This window comes from Platichthys flesus, chromosome 17 (assembly GCF_949316205.1).
Source record: "Platichthys flesus chromosome 17, fPlaFle2.1, whole genome shotgun sequence".
Lineage (NCBI taxonomy): Eukaryota > Metazoa > Chordata > Actinopteri > Pleuronectiformes > Pleuronectidae > Platichthys > Platichthys flesus.
Genome location: NC_084961.1, coordinates 5,205,265 through 5,219,693, shown reverse-complemented (window position 1 = coordinate 5,219,693; position 14,429 = coordinate 5,205,265). Strand labels below are relative to the sequence as shown.

General features: G+C 43.1%; 2 protein-coding genes across 3 annotated transcripts in view; one reads left to right on the top strand and one right to left on the bottom strand.

Annotated features, from left to right (window-relative positions):
• Positions 1-6,242, top strand: part of stt3b (STT3 oligosaccharyltransferase complex catalytic subunit B) — a 65,263-nt gene extending 59,021 nt beyond the window's left edge. The window contains exons 14-16 of the mRNA XM_062410134.1: positions 435-548; positions 2,304-2,510; positions 3,270-6,242. Of these exons, the coding sequence (XP_062266118.1) occupies positions 435-548; positions 2,304-2,510; positions 3,270-3,344 (396 nt within the window). The 3' untranslated portion in view covers positions 3,345-6,242. The remainder of the gene's footprint in view (positions 1-434; positions 549-2,303; positions 2,511-3,269) is intronic.
• Positions 6,243-7,959: 1,717 nt separating this feature from the next.
• LOC133972595 (oxysterol-binding protein-related protein 10) overlaps positions 7,960-14,429 on the bottom strand; it is a 47,966-nt gene continuing 41,496 nt past the window's right edge. For both annotated transcript variants that reach the window (XM_062410133.1, XM_062410132.1), the window contains 6 exons: positions 12,937-13,086; positions 12,359-12,857; positions 10,674-10,860; positions 9,958-10,140; positions 9,718-9,871; positions 7,960-9,504 (listed from right to left, as the gene is read on the bottom strand). In XM_062410133.1, the coding sequence (XP_062266117.1) occupies positions 9,460-9,504; positions 9,718-9,871; positions 9,958-10,140; positions 10,674-10,860; positions 12,359-12,857; positions 12,937-13,086 (1,218 nt within the window). In that variant the 3' untranslated portion in view covers positions 7,960-9,459. The remainder of the gene's footprint in view (positions 9,505-9,717; positions 9,872-9,957; positions 10,141-10,673; positions 10,861-12,358; positions 12,858-12,936; positions 13,087-14,429) is intronic.

The following is a 14,429-nucleotide window of genomic DNA, read 5'->3' as shown; positions in this document are numbered from 1 at the left end:
CTACTACACATGCTGTTGTGTACCAATCACAATTATCATATTCATGTGTATGTGAACATTATATATTTGACCCATCAATCAGTAGCTGCTTTCAGACATGCCCTCTTGTGTCCAAACATCTTCCATCTACTTTCACACATGAAGAATGCAGCAGGAGACTCACTGTACATTTCCCAGACATTTTACTGTTGTATTCTCTTATGGGCTTAGTCCGACATTTTACTTTTGGGAGTTGAGAGAAAAAATTTCAGAAAATGTCCCGGGCAGCCGACTTGGACATTTTGTATCTGTCACACAGCCCCTGTGGAGAAAATGTCCAGACTGCAGTGCATGTCTGAAAGCAGCTTGTTTAATAACTTCCCCCACCACCCTAACCCATACCATCATCTTATCATGCTCTGGTCCTCACTCTCCCTCCTCCTCGTCTTCTTCAGGAGAGCGACTACTTCACCCCACAGGGCGAGTTCAGGGTGGACAAGGCCGGATCACCAACCCTACTCAACTGCCTCATGTACAAGATGTCCTACTATCGGTTCGGTGAGATGCAGGTGAGGAACACAGACTCATCACTGAAACCATGTGTTTGATCCTTCTTCCACCTCCGCTGGGTAAAGTCAGCGCCTCAGAGAAACTCTCCAATGACCTTTGGGTCGAGAGTTTTGATCCACCTCATAGGTACAAACAATAAGTCCCAGGTCTGTGCTGGGATCAGAGAGGAATGAGCAGCCGCTGCCACCAGAGGTGTCAAACCTCCTGCTTCTGTGTCTTAAGAGCAGAGGTGGCTGACGGGGGAGCAGAGCAGGATTTAAAGAGATGCCTCTGGAATTTCCTGAGGTTCAGAGAGTGGTGAGTTGGAGGAAAGAAAGGGAAGGAGGAGGAATATGAAGGATTGGCAGAAGCTTTGAAATGTGCCACGGCTACTTCTGGCAGGTAGGAGCGCAGAGATAAGAGGGATCCTTCCTGCCAGGTGCTTGCTCCCCCCCCCCGTAGATGTGGCCCGGCCAGCGGCTCGGCTGAGATGGGAGAATCAATGCAGCCGCCATCTGCAGACAGACAGGCAACGCTCTGTGCAGCTCACAGCCATGATTCAGGGTAGAGAGACGGAGGATGGGAGGGAGGGAGGAAAGAGAGTTAGCATCAGGGGAGTAGATGAGCTTCATGGAATCAGGGTGTGACGAGGGGAAATAAAGGCTGAGGACAATAAGAAGAGCGGTGGGTAGGAGATGGTTGAGGAAGCTGTTTAGAGGCAAGTGGAGAATAGAGGATAATAGAGAAAATGTGTAATATAGTCCAGAGTAGAGAGTTTATAATGAATAGGATCGATGCTCGCTCGCTCCCAGAAACCTGCACATCTATCTCTCTCTCTACGCATTTAAATGGAGAGTGTGAAAATCATTAATAACTGTGTCAAGAGAATAAAATTCGGTGGCTAATAATAAACTAACATTTCCTAGTCTGTGTCCTCTGAAGCAGCTTGAACATGCACAGGAAATACTGTAGATAGAAACATGGGGAGGAGGGTGAGAGTACAGAGGAGGAGGTGATGAGGGCGCATCAAATGTGAGAAGGACACTTTAACAGGAGGAGAGACTGGGGGAGACGTCAAAGGCTTTTAGAGTAGAATATCAGGAACGAGTTGGTGAAAGTTGCTCATACCCAGTGTTGTGATCATTTTCTATAAAACTGTTTATTTCTCTTTTAAACATGTTTTATTTTTAAAAATCAAAGGTTTTCCAGCTCCTCCCAGTTAACTTCTTGTCTTACACTCTGTAAAAAAGTGGTATTTCCTGGAATTTCAAGCGATTACCTGTGCATCAGCGGCTGTTAAAGTCTTTAAACGCTTCATATTCCTCAGTGAAAAGCTTTATAAGGTATTAAGAAGTCTTAGATTCTTAAGACTTGGATTATTTTCTCGCCTGCCGTTTTATTTTATCTCTACATTGATCTGAAGCTCAGAAAGCATTTTCATCTCCTGCTCTATGCGACTGAAAAAATATAATTTTGTTTTCAATTTGCTGTAAAGGACATGAGCAAGATTAGTTTATGATGAAGAGTAATTTTCTTTTCCTTGACCTTGATTTCAGTTCAAAAGGAATGAATTCTTTTTAATTGGTAAATCCATTAATTCGTTCTGCTGCTCATCCGGTTTCAAGTAAGAATCATTTAATGAATCATGACCTTGAGTCAGCGGGATCGTGACTCAGGTATCAACTCGCATTCATGAGTTCTTAATGTTTCCTTTTAAAAAGATCTAAGATGTGAATTTAAGTCAACTTCATATTTCCACCTTCTCCGTTTCCCAGCTGGACTTCCGGACGCCACCCGGCTTCGACCGGACGCGTAACGCCGAGATCGGCAACAAGGACATCAGCTTCAAGCACCTGGAGGAGGCGTTCACCTCGGAGCACTGGCTGGTCAGAATCTACAAGGTGAAGAACCTGGACAACAGAGAGCCGCTGGACCACAAGCTGCGCAGCGTCGTGCCCAAACAGAAGTACACGTCCAAAAAGGTACCGGGGACATTTCCGTGATTCATTATGTCTCCCAGCTTTAACAGGATGTATTCTATTTCTTGTAATAAAAACTAGATCATTGTGACGTTATTGGTCAAAGTACGTTTCATTTAGAGAAAGCCCTGTGTCGTCCCACACAACTGAAAAGAGGCTATTACTCATGATCAGAATCAGAAGTATTTTATTGCCAAGTAGGTTTACACCTACAAGGAATTTGCTCTGGTTATTGGTGCTTACAATGAACATAGAAACATAAAACGCAATAAATACAACATACATAGGAAAAGCAATAAAAAATAGAAAACCAGTATATATTTACTCACTGTTTACTTCTTATTTACTCACTTTTTGTCCAATGGTTATACAAAGTAGCATTTATTTTGACATAAACATTTCTGAATAAAAATATATGAAAGATAAAAATTATAAAAAGTGAAATGCAAAATGCAAAACAGTAAACAGTGTCCGATTGCAATATGCAATGTAATACAGTATGATATGATATAATATGTTAATTTAACATGATCCCTGTGAAGCAGCTAACTCACTGTGAAGCTGCTTAAAAAGTTTCACCGTGTTTTTGAAACCAGTATTAATCGTTCATTGGGTCGTAGGAAAAAAGTTCTGTTTGATACCCAGTGATTCATGTGCAGTGATTTATCCAGGGTTCTGTATCAAAGCTGTTTTGGTTCCAGAATATTTAGTTGAGATATATTTTTTCGATATACATATATTTCCTCTTCTGTCTCCGACCAGACGGCCAAGAGGAAGCGAGGACACATCAAGAACAAGCTCGCCCTGAGGAAAGGCAAGAAGCTGCAGAAAAAATAATGACGACGATGACGAACTCTTCTAGGAAAACAAACACATGCGAAGAAACCTCTTAACAACCAATGAAGAAGAACACGGGGGGCCGTTTCTGTGGCACTTGGTCTCAAGAGCTTCTCATTAGGGCGTCCCTGTGTGTTGAGGAAGTTGAAGTGTAAACGTCTGGCTAGCTCCAGAACTATTGTCCTTTTTTTCCCGAGGACTGCTGTCTTGCTTTTTTTTGTTTTGTTTAGTTTTTCTCCTCCCTCCTGGTTTTGTTTATTTTCTTGCTGTTAATCTTTTCTTTTGTACTTGAATGTTTGCTACGGTATTGGGCTGCTCTACTTGTTTTTTTTGGCGTCTGTTAATTTTTTTTTTGTGGTACGTTAATCGATTGCTTATCAGTTGGGGGTTCGGGGGCGAAGGGGGAAACGAAAAGAAGACTTAGGAACATTTGCACCAAAGACCCATCGACCTTGCTCCGAGGCACATGTTGAACTTCCTGCTGAGAGTGAGGGAGAGCGGGAGTGAAAGCTGAGGACTTTGTTCCTGACACGTGTACAGAGGACAGTATGCGGTATGGAGGAACGTTACCGTCTAGGCACAGCTCATCTGTAATATTAACCTTTTTATCATCATCATCTTCTTCTTCATCGTCATCATCTCCTTTCTGTCTGCTTGGCTCCCTGACCTTTATTTTTCAACTAATTCTTAAGACAAAAAAATTGGCCGAATGTGTAAATATGTGATGTAAAGAAAAATGTCTAAAAGGATGATAATATATTGGATTATTGTGGTGATTTTTAAATATGCAGTTTTTCTCTTAATTTCATTCTGTGATTCTTTCGGAAAGTTTATTTGTTTCTTTTTGTTTGTTATTTTTTTAGTATGACAGCAACTAGAACAGTGAATGCAATAATTCTTGTACAGCGGGGCTCGAGATTTTGTTGAAAAGAATGAATGTGAATTTTTACAACGTTCCTTCACCCGTCCCCCTGTTTTTCATGAATTGCGTAGATTGTATATTTCTGCTGCTAGGGTTTTAAAGACGGACGTGGGCCCAACTGTGTGTAAAAAGTAGTGCTAATGAATTAGGCGGAGGGAGCGAGCGAAGCCTAGTGCCTCATCCCCGGTCCTCATCACCGCGTTAATTTTTTTTAGAGAGGTTGTCTGGAAACTGAACTGGGAAGAGGTCGAGTTCGTTTACAGACATTGACGGTAGAAAAAGAAAAGAGGCAAGAACTTCCATCACTGTCTGAAACTTTAGGATAGAGCTGTGTCCCAATTCCACACTACAGGCCAATCCTTCTGCTGCTGTTCTCAAACATGGAGCTAATCATTAGAACCAACTGTTAATCAATGACTTCCTCTGTCTGTCAAGTTAAAAGAAAAGAATGAGCCTGGTGTGACGCATTGAAACATCTCGTCTTGCCTGAAAGAAACTACGATAGTTGATCCTGATATTAAACAGGAAAGCAGCAGGTTCTCACCTGTTCGAAGCTGAAACAAGGATTTGTTGTTGTTGCTTTAATGATTAAAATGATTTATTAGATGTAGTTTTAAGTTCACTGCAGAATTAAGAGCAGTTCTCAAATTCCTCTCTAACGAGGCGTTTTGTTTCTTGATGATTCGATTTAACTTTGTTGTGTTTCAAATGTTGAAAAAGAACAAAAAAAATAGGAAAAATAGGAAAAACAAATAATACAAAGCATAAAAATATAAAATCTTCACATTTGAAAAGTTGGAAATCCAGAAATCTACATTTGGCTTTTGTGCCGAAATCGTGACTCAATGGATTGACAGTAAAAACAATACTGGGATTTTTGCTGCGACTGAGATTTCCTGACTTAACTTCAATTATGTTTTTCAAATTGATATCACTTTGTGTCCTGTGTAAAATGGTGGAATGGCCCTTTACCTGTCTTTATTATGGTTTCGGCTCTAGAACAGATACGAGATTAAAAATGTTTTTTTTTTAAATCTGAAAAACAGTTTTTTATTTGGTCCATTCTTTGTAATGTTAGTAAACAGTAGAGCTGCCACTCGGAATTATTTCATTTTCCAAAATCCAGGTTTGACAATAGTGTGAATGTTTTTCTGTTTCTGTCCAAAAACTCAATCAAATGTAGGTTAACATCTTAGCATTTGCTCTAAAAATGATGATTTAATAAATAATTGTTTTTCTTCTGTTAATCGATAAGTCATTGGATCTGTGGAGGAACAGACTGCTGGGGTTGGGACATGGCTCCGATCAGCAGTGACCTTTGACCTCTGATCGGGCGCTGCACTGTTCTTTATGTTGGTTTCTGTACGTGCACGCTTCAGCTACCTTTTTATTTTTTGTTATCAATTGACACATCAAACGACTAACACATCAAACATCGACTTTATTACTTTCACCTGTTCCTCCCCCTTTTTTTCCCTTCCTGCTTAAAAACTAAAAACAAAAAAAAAAACTTGTCTCCATCACTTTGTTCTCTTTGCTTTTGATCTTCTCTGGAAACTGAACGTCACCGGTTCAGGCGTCAGGCCTCCAGCTCGGTGCCGCAGCGTTTCCTCCTGTCGCACGAAGCCGGGAACTGGGTCCTGTTTGTCGGCTTTTAGGCTCGTTTTTGATTTCTCACATGTGGCGAGGAGAGAAAGTTGAGACTTAGCCTTAATGTGATGTACAGTGTGTCGCCCTCTTACCTTCCGATTTGTTTTTCTTTTCTTTTCTTTAAGAACAAGTGACGGTGGAACAGTTCTTTCTTCTACTAAGTTTGCTCATTTCTTAGTAGCTCAGTGCCGTCTGTCCACGACACCGTTCTTTTGTTTGATGCAGTCCCCCCCCTCTCCCCCCCCGCTTCTCTGCTCACCTTCAAAGTTTACATTTTTACGTTGTTGTTCTGTTCAGTCATCGTTAAATATACACTTCAATGAAAACACTTGTGTCAGTTGTTATTGTTGTCATCTCCTCCTCAGAAGTGCTGTGCTGTCACATTTCTCCACTAGATGGCAGCATTAGCCTCTGAATGAAGATGTTCGCTCGAGTCTGCAGCAGTTTGTGCAGAGAGTGACGTAATCCTCAGTGCTGCTGCTGATGGTTATGCTGGTGGTACTGGGTTTCAGACGCAGCCACGTTGCATGTGGGTGCAAATTGGTCGGGTGGTGTTGATCTTTAGAGTAGAACCTTCTCGTGAAGCGTTGTACTTGTACACACGGGATGAAAAGCCAAACGCTCAGCAACCCTGAATAAAATAAAAGTTGGATGTCGCTGGCAGCAGCAGCTCCTGAAATAGCACTGACGTCACTTAATTCAAAATAGGACTTGGGAGGTGTTTTTTTGTTTTTTTTTTAATCTGGAAATATTGGTGTTTTGTTGGTGAATTTGTCCAAAACACAACTATATTTAATTTCTTATGTACGTGAGGGAAAAACAAGATATTTACATTCTGTGGGTAGAAATGATAAATATGTTTGATCCTTGACAATTAACTGTCAAAGTATTTGCTGATTAGGCTTCTTTTGAGAATTGCAGTATTTTAAAGATGAATGATAATCCATCGCTCCAACATCTACTTCCTGTCACTGAGGAACTGATAATATATAGTTATACGTTTTCAATGTTGGGGAAGTAACAGAATAACGGACATGTAACATGTTTGACACAAACTACCTGTTTAATTTGTAACTAACTACATAGTACAGTTACTAAAAATAAATTGCATACTTTTTAAACTTTGAAATTTAGAAGTAGTTCAATTCTTGGTCGTCTAATTGGCTTTCGGTATATTCAACATTAACCTGTTAGCTCAACATATTTAGCGACCGTCAAGTTGTACTCATACTAATTTGTAGTGGTGGAAGTTTAAAAACTGTAAGTAAACTTACCAGTGAGACAGTGTAGAAGTACACAGTAAAAACTACAATAGATAAAGTCATGCATTTTAAGTCAAAAGCGAAAGTATTCAAACTGCTCTGTTCAGTTAAGGATGAAATGATCCATGTTGAAGTGTGTTTGACAACCAGTGGCTGATCTAGGACTGGTCTAAATCGGGGGCCACAGTTTACACAGGGGGGCCAATTATATGTCGAACACACATACAACATACAATATGATATTTTGACCAGTGCCCCCTGGTCCCCCTCCTGGATCCGCCCCTGTTGAGGAGGAGTCAGCAGCTGCACATTCACAACGAGAGGACATAGTTTTAAAAATGTACAAGGTCTTTATTAATGGACATTTCCTTCATTTATCCACAATCACTGTCTACTCAGGTGAGTCCGGATCCTCTGGTATATAGAAAACTCCTTGTCGACAGTTTCACGTAAGGCGAGTGTCGGAGAACAGGGTGGAGCCGAGGTGACGGGTGTCACGCTGCCCTGCGGTGGGATGGAGATCGGCCGTGTGCTGTCACGGCCGAGGCTACAAACTGGCATCTGGTAAATTCACCTGGCTAAAAATATCACCACTACGAATACAACGGAAGGAAGAAGCAGTGAAGAGTGAAAGAAAAAAAGGCCGTAAAAAGCAAACGTTCAGTGAAGAACAACATGATTCATTGGAGTTGTGTTTGTCTTTCAGTCTGGTTCTACAGTCGTCTGACCCTTTTCTGTCCAACGGGTCGTTACCTTCCTCTCCCCCCCCCCCCCCCCCCCCCCCCCCAGATACAAGACCATGGCCACTCTCCTGCACACCCTCATGAGGGGAAGTGTGGACCAGTCTCCTTGACCGAGGAGGTTTTCATACCCGTCCATTTGCTTGTTTTCATTGTGAGCAAGATTCCATTAAAACTACAGAGCAAGATGTGGGTCAGGTGAGAACCTGTTCAGAGCTTGTGCGGATCCAGGGAATCTTTTCTGTAACATAATCTCTTCTTCATATGGTAAAGAACACTTCAAACATCAGGCTTGTGTGGTGTTTGCTGGACAAACAGAAAAGCAAACTCAACTGGTCGATGGGAAAAGAGTTTATCACCTTTTTTGGCCGGTTTACCCACATTTAAAAAAAAACGTGCCATGTGGCGTTTTTCAACGTTTTCACCCTTTTTCCAATTCATGGCTCTTTTTGGGATACAATTCAGGCAGGTTAAGGGGACTGGTTTCCATCTGTGTGTCTGATGTGGTGCAGCTTGATTGAATTTAAGGGGACTGGTGGAGGTGTAAGGAGCCTATCTCGATAATCAAAGGGCCATTATGAAGGGCACAGATTCAGAAACGGCTTGAATCTAGAATCAATTCCTTTTTGAGTCCTTTGTGTGGGTTTTGTGAAATCTTGCTCACAAACAAAATGATTGAGTTTAGGTAACTCTACCTCTACACCACCAACAAACCTGTGTTTTCCGTTTGGAGTCATAATGTCACGATGGAGCAGCTGAATGAGAGAGGTAGTAATGGAAAGTGGAGGCGTCTCACTCAGTGGGTGAAATACAAACAAAGAGCGTGAGGTGATGGGCAAATGTGGCGTTTCCATTACAATGTGTCCAGATACATTCATAGTGCAGACAAAACAATCAGGACCTCTTACTTTCTAGTAGCTCACTGTCATGTACGGAATAATAATATACTTTAACACATGATCTAACGTAGCACACACTCTGTTTCTATCGGATCAGGTGGTCTTATTTTCCATTAAGCTCTTGGAGACGACCCTGATTGGTAAAAGCCACAGATATATAAAATATTAAATTTATTTCTATTGGTAAAAGTGCTTCTTATAAACGACTCTTTATAATGTACTTACACACGGCTACAGTATAATGTGTTACAGGGAACGTCCATCGACTAACGCTGCATGACAAACAAAAAGCTCCGAACCAAAGGATGTCTGAGAGGAAACGGGTTGATCGAAAAACACCGGTGGCAAACGTCAGAACTGTGCATGTGCAAAAAAGGCCTTGGCAAGGTGAAAAATAGAAATACTCTACTTTGAATAGTAATACTATTAACTGTATATAAAAATGTACTTCTGTCCCAAGAGCTCTGGACCCCCCCGCCCCATCTCGGTTCGGTTCTAACAGTGGAGATCCATTTGGCACCTTGCTTGTTTTGTGTGATTGTGTCTCCGTGGTGTCGCTCTGAGAGTCTGTGGGTCCGGAGGCCTGCGGGGGGGGGGCGAGGGGAGGCAGGGTCTCGGTTGTTGAGAGGAGCTGATCTGGTGTCAGGTCGACTTCCACAGTGAGTTGTTGTAGATCCAACCGTCTCCCTGGAAATAAGATTGTTAAAAAGAGTACTTTCGGTAACTCAGCTGGATTACTTTAAAAAGTACTAAACAGATTTCCCTGAATATGATCTCTTTCTCTTTCTTTAGTTTGGCCACACGGGGCAGTAGCCTTGGCTCTCCACCAGGGCCCCACAGCCTCCCTATGGAACCACATTTCAAATCACCAGTGAGTTGTATCAGGAGAAGTTCACGCACCTCTTTAGTGAAGTACTTGGGCGTCCACGGTTTGTTGTCGGCCGCTCTCTTCCTCTCCTCCCCCCTCTGCCGCTCCTCCAGTCTGTGTTTGTGCTCCGTGGCCTCGTCGATGTTTCCTTCCTTCAGCGATTTGGTGACGTGCTGCCATAAAAACCTGTAAAACACACGGTGGCATTAAAAGCTCCCAGGTCAGAGAGGTCCATCAGGATCGAGTCATTGTGTAGTTGTTGTCCTTCTCACCTGGACTCCTTCCTCCCCTGCTGGTCCGACGGCCGCAGCTTCTTCCTGGTGACCGGGAGTTTGGCCGTGTCGATCACTTTGGTCTCCCCGCTGCTGTACGTGAACTCCAGCGTGCCGTTCCACTCGCCCTGCGCTTTGCACACGATGGTGTTGGTCGGGTTGTGTTTGACCTCGGCCGTCACTCTGCAACACAACACACACACACAGAGATGGAACTCACAGACCCACACATTCAGGACAGCAAACTTTATCTTGAAAGTTTTCGTTTTTGAAACATTGTGTCCTGAGCCTTTCAAGATCATTTCTGAGGGTCACAAAAAGGTTGTGGAGAAAATCAATATAATATTTTATTTATATTTTGTATATGAAATGACATATTTTAGACAAGGAATTTAGTTTTTAGATTAAATGTCTGCACCAGTGATGAGATCTGATCTTTAGATGTTATTGAATATGTCTGTTAGAATCAAAGACTTGTCCTTGGAAGAAATTCAAATTGTGAAATTGGTTTCATGCACCACTGAGAAGTTTTGCAGCTTTTGAAAAATCTATCTATAACATCTACAGCTATTGAAACTTATTAAATGTTTTTACGCAGCCAATGCTTTCCAGTAGTATGTCACATCCTCAGCCTGATATCTGCTGTGTTTGTGTAACAGATGAGTTTTAGGTGATTTCTTTCCTCGGTGACGGTGGGCACATGGAGAATCTCCCACCTGTGAACCTTCCCTCCGTAGAAGGGCTTGGTGTGGAAGGTGACGGTGGCCGAGTAGCCGCTCTTGACGCAGCTGATGGACACTTTGCCCCCCAGCTCCACCCAGGGCACGGTGAGGATGGAGCGGGCGTAGGCGCAGGGCAGCGTGAAGACGTACTCCTCATCATGCTCCAGCAGACAGAGGACTCCTGGAGGACAACGTTTAAACTAGGATAAGAACAGGCTGAAGATATCTCCTCATGGGGGGAAAATACAATTCTGGGGAGAACTTGAAACAATACAGATTCCCCTACACACACACACACACTCTCTTTGTATAAATGCATAAGGACATATTGGGGCAATAACCATTAATTCAATCGTGTGCCTGCCACTGGTTTCCATTATGTATTTGTGAAAGCCAGCAGCTGATTATTCCATATGAACATCACATTTAAACATTTTAAAGTGCTTTTAAATGCTGTTAATATTATTCAAGAAACCGTCTCTGATGCTTTTAATCTCCATGTTGCGCCTAAACCAAATTCACCACCGTGCCCTGGGTGCTTCTGGGTAAACAGGGAATACATTTACATTATTTATTAACCTGGCTGGAGGCGGCAATAATTGTTTTCTATTACATGTGATGTGAGATACTCAGAATTGATTTTCACCACATCATTATGAATACACATTCACTCCTCTGTTCTCTGAGAGGCTGTTTTTACTTTAGACACAAGTCGTCATCGTGATCAAAGAGTTCATTTATCTCGTCACCACTTTCCCCAGGTTCCTCAGCTCCTCACATGCTCTTCGTGAAACTCATGATTACAAGAGACGACTTGTGCAGCTGCGTTTCTCTGACTGACGCCTCTAGGGGTTGAACTGCATGAGGCGTCGCTGTGACCACATCGTGACACAGAGCGATCAATCTACAGAGCGAAAGCCCCAGAGCAGCAGAGGAGGTTTCATTTGCTCTCATGTGAAGAGAGAGAGAGCACCTGCTGGGTTATCAGTCATATCAAAACTCTATGAGCCTCCTGAGACACAATAAAATACAGCTCATTGATATTAGAGAGAATTAACTGTGTTTTAAGGGCAGGGCTTTAAGTATTGTATTTAGTATTGCTTAAAAAAAGATGTTTCACTGAGCGGCCTCTTCCCTCTTTAACTCGTTGGTTGTTGTGACCTTTAATTTTACATTTTTATTCATTACTTTCAATGAATAACAATCAACCTCTATGAAGTGAATGATACGTTTTAAATGTGCATCCTTGTTACACATTGTATTTTCATTTAGCTGTAAAAGATCACTTGTTGTTTGCTTAGCCTATTCTGTACAAATAAAGGTTGAATAATGTATAAATAAATGTGTGTATAGTTTCTTCTCATTACTGTATTTATACTGGCAGGCAAAATGAACAAATAACCAAAATAATCATCTATATTTTCTATATTAATTCTGTTAACTTTTAACTTTTATCTGGAGGAGTTGAATGTGTGAAAGCAAAAGTGAGACGTGTCAAAGATTCTCCAACACCACCCGGAGCGCCTTGTTAGCTCGACCTTCATGACCCGTACAGAGAAAATGTACGAGTTCAGATTGGGGTTAGAGTTAGAGTTGAGGTTAGGGTTAGGTTTGGCAGTGGGGTGATTTGAAGTGATTGAGATGAATATTTCATGAGTGTCATGTTGTGTTTGATTCACCTTCTCCCACCATGGACACTCCTATCGACATCCCCATGAACTTGCTCTTGGTCCAAACGTGTGCGTTGACACACATCTGCCTCTCCCGGCACTCACAGTAGAACCCCGACACCGGTGGATGATGGGAAACCTGCTCGGCCACAAAGCGCACTCTGTAGCAGTCTCCCGGCGACTCGTCCTCCTGCTGCGTGTGGTTGGGGCCCCGGCTCGGCTCCCAGGTCGAGCCCTGGTTGGATCTGACCGAAGGCTTGACTCTGTCCCGCGGCACTTCCCAGGAACAGTGAAAGGTCTCCCCCAGCACGGGGTTGTAGGGCTTCTTGGCCACGGCCCCCTTGCGTCCCTCGTGGAAGGCCGTCAGGTAGTACTCCACAAAGCGGATGATGCGGTCCTCTGCCGTGGCCCCGGCTGTGATGGACAGGAACATATCAGGGTGGGCCATGAAGTTGGCGTACATCTCCAGCAGCGATCGCTTTTCCAAAATGAAGGTAGGCAACACCACCTGAAGAGAAAGAACATGTTAAAGAGATAGTGTTTGTTCAGGGGAAAAGAGGGGACATCCATCCACACGTTGTTCTTACCCGTGTGAGGTCCATGCCCAGTTTGAGCTGAGACAGCAGGTGGAGGATGATGCTCCGCTGGTCGTCCAGGACGCCGAGGTCCTCCTCGTCGTTGTCCTCCGTGTCTGTGACCTCTTCACTGGGGCTGATGTCTTCCAGCCCTGGGGGGTGCTGTGAAGACAAGAGGAGCGGTTGTAAATTATAAGAAAACTAACAATGACACTTGGTGGAAGGATGAAGTATGAGTCCGGAAATCAATACATTCTAGTTCAGATCTGGATCAGCGGGGGGATCCAGGTATTTGTTTTACAACTTTGCGAGATAGTTCTTGTTTTTTCTTCGATTTCATGGAACTCTAATAATTTTGGGAACTGACCAAGTTTCCTGAAAACCTGCTCAAACGTTTTTTGTGTATCTTCCTGACAAACAAACAAAGCAACAGACTGAGGTGAAAACACAACCTCAAATAAAGCTCTACATGAAATAGAACATTACGAGCCAACACGGGAAACCTTCCGTGTAAATTATTCTGAATTTTCCAGAGGACCTAAACAGAGCAACTCAAATGATTCCACTCCCTGCTCCTCACAGCCCTGACGCTGCTCCTCGTGGAACCTGTCACTGGAGAAAGGCCAAACCGAGGAAGATGAAGAGGTTTTTTTTTTCTTTCACCAACGTTCAATTGTCGATACGAGCGATAAGGTCACTGACTCATTTAGAGACCTGTTGGAGAAGCAGCCTATAAATACCAGAGGACACAACCTCATTTACTTGACACTGCCTTCCATTGACACTGACAATGGAAGCAGCGTATTTCCTCCGAGCAGCCTGAGCCTTCAGCATTGATCCGCACAATGCCTCCATTGGTCGGGGGGGCACGGAGACTTGTGTTTCGTTTTGTGTTCCAGCATTCAACTGGAAATGGATCCAGTGGAGGTTAAAGGAGAGCACATGTCTTTGATATCTCCTGCAGTGACTCGGGGCAGGGAAGGAAGACGGGGAGAGGAAAAGAGAAAAACAAGAAAGAGGCTGATGTATAATGCAGAAAGTGCTCTGGAGCCTGTGGGCAACAACAACTCCCCTGCACCCCCCCCCCCCCCCCCCCCCCCCGTCCGCCCCACCGGTCTTTATCCTCCGTATCTCTCTGTGTCTCTGAGCAATTACAATCATTTATACATGCGTCCTGTTTTCAATTTCAATTTTCCTGTATCTCATTTTAAAGCAACGGCAAAAAAAGCTAAATAAGTAGTAAAGCTGAGGGGGGGGGTTAAAACGCTGAAGAAACAAGATTTCCAGGACCGGCGTGCCTGTCACCTGAATATTTCATTCAAAGCATGCACGCCAAAAGCTCCACACATCCACTCAGCCATTAACACAATGAGTACACGTTTATGAACAAAAGACACACACACACACACATACACACTGACAAGGGAACACACATTCAGGAGCGGGCTGCAGAGTGATATATATAGACGTGAAGGGAGAAGGAGGATGGGGGAGGTCTGTTATGA